At 48.0% G+C, this 2,851-nt stretch overlaps 1 protein-coding gene across 1 annotated transcript in view; it reads right to left on the bottom strand.

The window, feature by feature from the left end:
- The window catches only part of HMGB3 (high mobility group box 3), a 3,568-nt gene extending 1,728 nt beyond the window's left edge, over positions 1–1,840 (bottom strand). The window contains exons 1-3 of the mRNA XM_009331040.1: positions 1,683–1,840; positions 1,023–1,162; positions 323–497 (exon numbers count right to left, since the gene is read on the bottom strand). Coding sequence (XP_009329315.1) covers positions 323–497; positions 1,023–1,162; positions 1,683–1,832 — 465 coding nt within the window. The 5' untranslated portion in view covers positions 1,833–1,840. The remainder of the gene's footprint in view (positions 1–322; positions 498–1,022; positions 1,163–1,682) is intronic.
- Positions 1,841–2,851: the final 1,011 nt, after the last annotated feature.

The following is a 2,851-nucleotide window of genomic DNA, read 5'->3' on the forward strand; positions in this document are numbered from 1 at the left end:
CCCTCTCTTAAAATGTTTCCTGGTTACGGGACAAAGCTCCTTTAACAGCAGAGCAAACCTTTTGCTGGAGCAACACAAGCAGCCGGTGCTGCGCATCACCAGGGGAAAGCTCTCCCTCCTCGCTGGAATCCGCCCGCGACTCTCTAACCTACTCTGTCCCAACATACACAAAGTTTGGCTACGTAGCACGCAGCGCAGTGAGAACAGGTCTGTAAGCTGGAGATGCTCACTACGCTGGGGCCATCTTAGCTGGGTCTATGTTACAGAAGCACATCAACACAAGAGTTGGTATGGAAGAGGCACAAGTGAAAACTAGCCTTACCTTCTCGTACTTCTCCTTCAGTTTAGCTGCCTTATTATTATAAGGCTGCTTTTCACCATCACTGAGGTTGTTCCACATTTCACCCAGTTTCTTTGCTACATCCCCGATGGATATGCCAGGGTTTGTGGACTTGATCTTGGGGCGGAACTCTGAACAGAAGAGGAAGAAGCCAGACCTTGGGGAGAAGCACCAGAGGACAGTCAGCACCGCAGCAGCACGCCCAGGGAGCACCCCCTTCCTCCATCCCTCACCCGCAACATTCACACATGCACTCACACGCTGAGCAGAAACTTTTTTTTTTACTTAAAAAAACCAAACCCAAACATGTTTTGATTTTACTGAGGCCCAGACCTGCAGCCTTCACCCAATGCTGTTTTTAATCAGGTGTTGTCTATTCCACCCCCCCCCCCCAATTTCATCTTTATACAAGTCTCACTGTGACCTGGTCATTTCCATATCTTCCATCACTACGAGTTTAAGAGTACCAAGTACTGACAATTCCTGTTAGCGCTCTACACGCTCAAGATTACAAGCTGCCTAGAAGATTTACAAGACAGCATCAGTAAGCTATGAACATTACCAATACTGCTGTACCAACAGTATGCCCCATCTACTTCCTTTACGGAAGCCTATCAGCTGTGTTACAGGGCATGAAAACAAACCCAAATACTTGTGCATTTAATGCCTCAGAGTTACTTACGGTGGTCGTTTTGGGGCATTGGGGTCCTTCTTCTTCTTGCCACCCTTAGCTGGTCCATAGTCCTTCATTTCTCTATCATATCGTACCTTATCAGCCTTTGCCATTTCATCAAATTTAGCCTTCTCCTTGCTTGACATGGTCTAAAAAACCAAAAAACAAGAAACCGAACCTGTGATTACCCAACTGTTCAATAGCTGGCAAACTTTAAGTAAACAAGCCAACACATACCAACTCGATAGGGGAGTTTCAGAATTTGTTTGTTTTCTAACTGGACCACCTTGGGGACGAAGGTCCTGTACTGGGGACCGCAGCCACAGCTGGCATACTCAGTGGGAGCGAAGCAACGGGAACGGGACAAGCACAGCCAGAGTCCTCCTCAAGGACACAGGCCTGGAGGGAGGTAGCTGCCGGAGGGCACTGCTTGGGAACAGGAAAAAAGGCCAGGCTGTAGTGGAAGCACCTAAACGGGTGGATACAGCGGGCTGAAGCCTTCACGATCATTACAGGAGTCAGCAGCACCCGATCAATGGCCGGGACACCTTGCCAAGAATGGCACACAGACCAAAACAGTACCGGCTCTTTTCATGTTCAGACACACGCACATCATGCTAGCAGATACCACAAGAAGTTACCCCTTCAGGAAGTCACAAATTAAGGTACCTTCCACCTCTCCGAGCACTTCTTGGAAAACTCTGCAAAGTTGACTGGAACCTCTGGGTTCTTTTTCTTATGTTCCTCACGGCACGTCTGCACAAAGAAGGCATAGGCAGACATCTTGCCCTTGGGCTTCTTCGGATCACCTTTAGCCATCTTGACTCTGTAGGGAAGAGGGAAAAAGGGAAAAAAATAACAAGTGAATGCGTGTATGGATGAATGTGTATACATATACGGTGTGCATATATTTACATACACACACACCCCCCACCATCCCCTGAAGTGATGTCCCATCAGTAACACATCCCTTTCTTCCCCCCAACACCTCTTAGCATCCCTAACACAGAAACTTAAATTATTCTTTCTTGATACTTGGGTTGCAGACCTGAGCCAAGTGAAACTAGTCACTGGATTTAAGTTTTACATTGATATATATTGACATCATGTCCAAAGAGCGGAGGCAGGTTATTAAATACACATACTCGTGCCCATTAAGAGTTATATACGAACTGATACACAATATTTATTTTAGTTGGCTACTACACCGGGGCTTGAGCGGCATGCACAGCGCCGGCTACGACTTATCCCTTTAGTAGCTGGAGTTCACATGTTAGCAGCTGCTGTCCAGCTAGAAAGGCAGGACAGATTATTCCCCCCATAAAAGTGCAATGACCTTTTATATATGAGGTGGTGTGCAAATAAAGGTTAGTTTTAAACACAATAGGACCCGTGGAGCTCTGTGAGGCAGCAGCACTTGCTCTTGCTCCACCAAGTGACACATGTTTGGAGGCGTAGTGGTCAGTGCAAAGATGTGATTAGCAAGTCACCGAGAGGACGATGCTAACTTTTGGGCTGTATTTCTTTCCCCCTCTTCCATATTATCCCCCCCCCTCAAAAAAATATCCCGCAGCAATATTTCCTATTTACAGCTTCTCAAGCGTTTGAAAATTTAATTTTTATTAGCACAACGTTAATATTTAATTGCACCTATTAACCCCCGTGTGCAGCAAAAGTGGCTTTAAGCCGCCCTCTCCCGCCCCGGCCGTTCCCGGAGCTCGGCGGGATTCCCGCTCCCGCCCCGAAAGCCCTCCGCAGGAGAGCGGAAAACCCGCGTAAATAGGGGATGAAGCGGCGAGGCAAGAGCGCGGAGCGGGGCCGGGGCCGCCGCCTGCTCC

Source organism: Pygoscelis adeliae, unplaced genomic scaffold (assembly GCF_000699105.1).
Source record: "Pygoscelis adeliae isolate BGI_AS28 unplaced genomic scaffold, ASM69910v1 Scaffold100, whole genome shotgun sequence".
Taxonomy (NCBI): Eukaryota; Metazoa; Chordata; class Aves; order Sphenisciformes; family Spheniscidae; genus Pygoscelis; species Pygoscelis adeliae.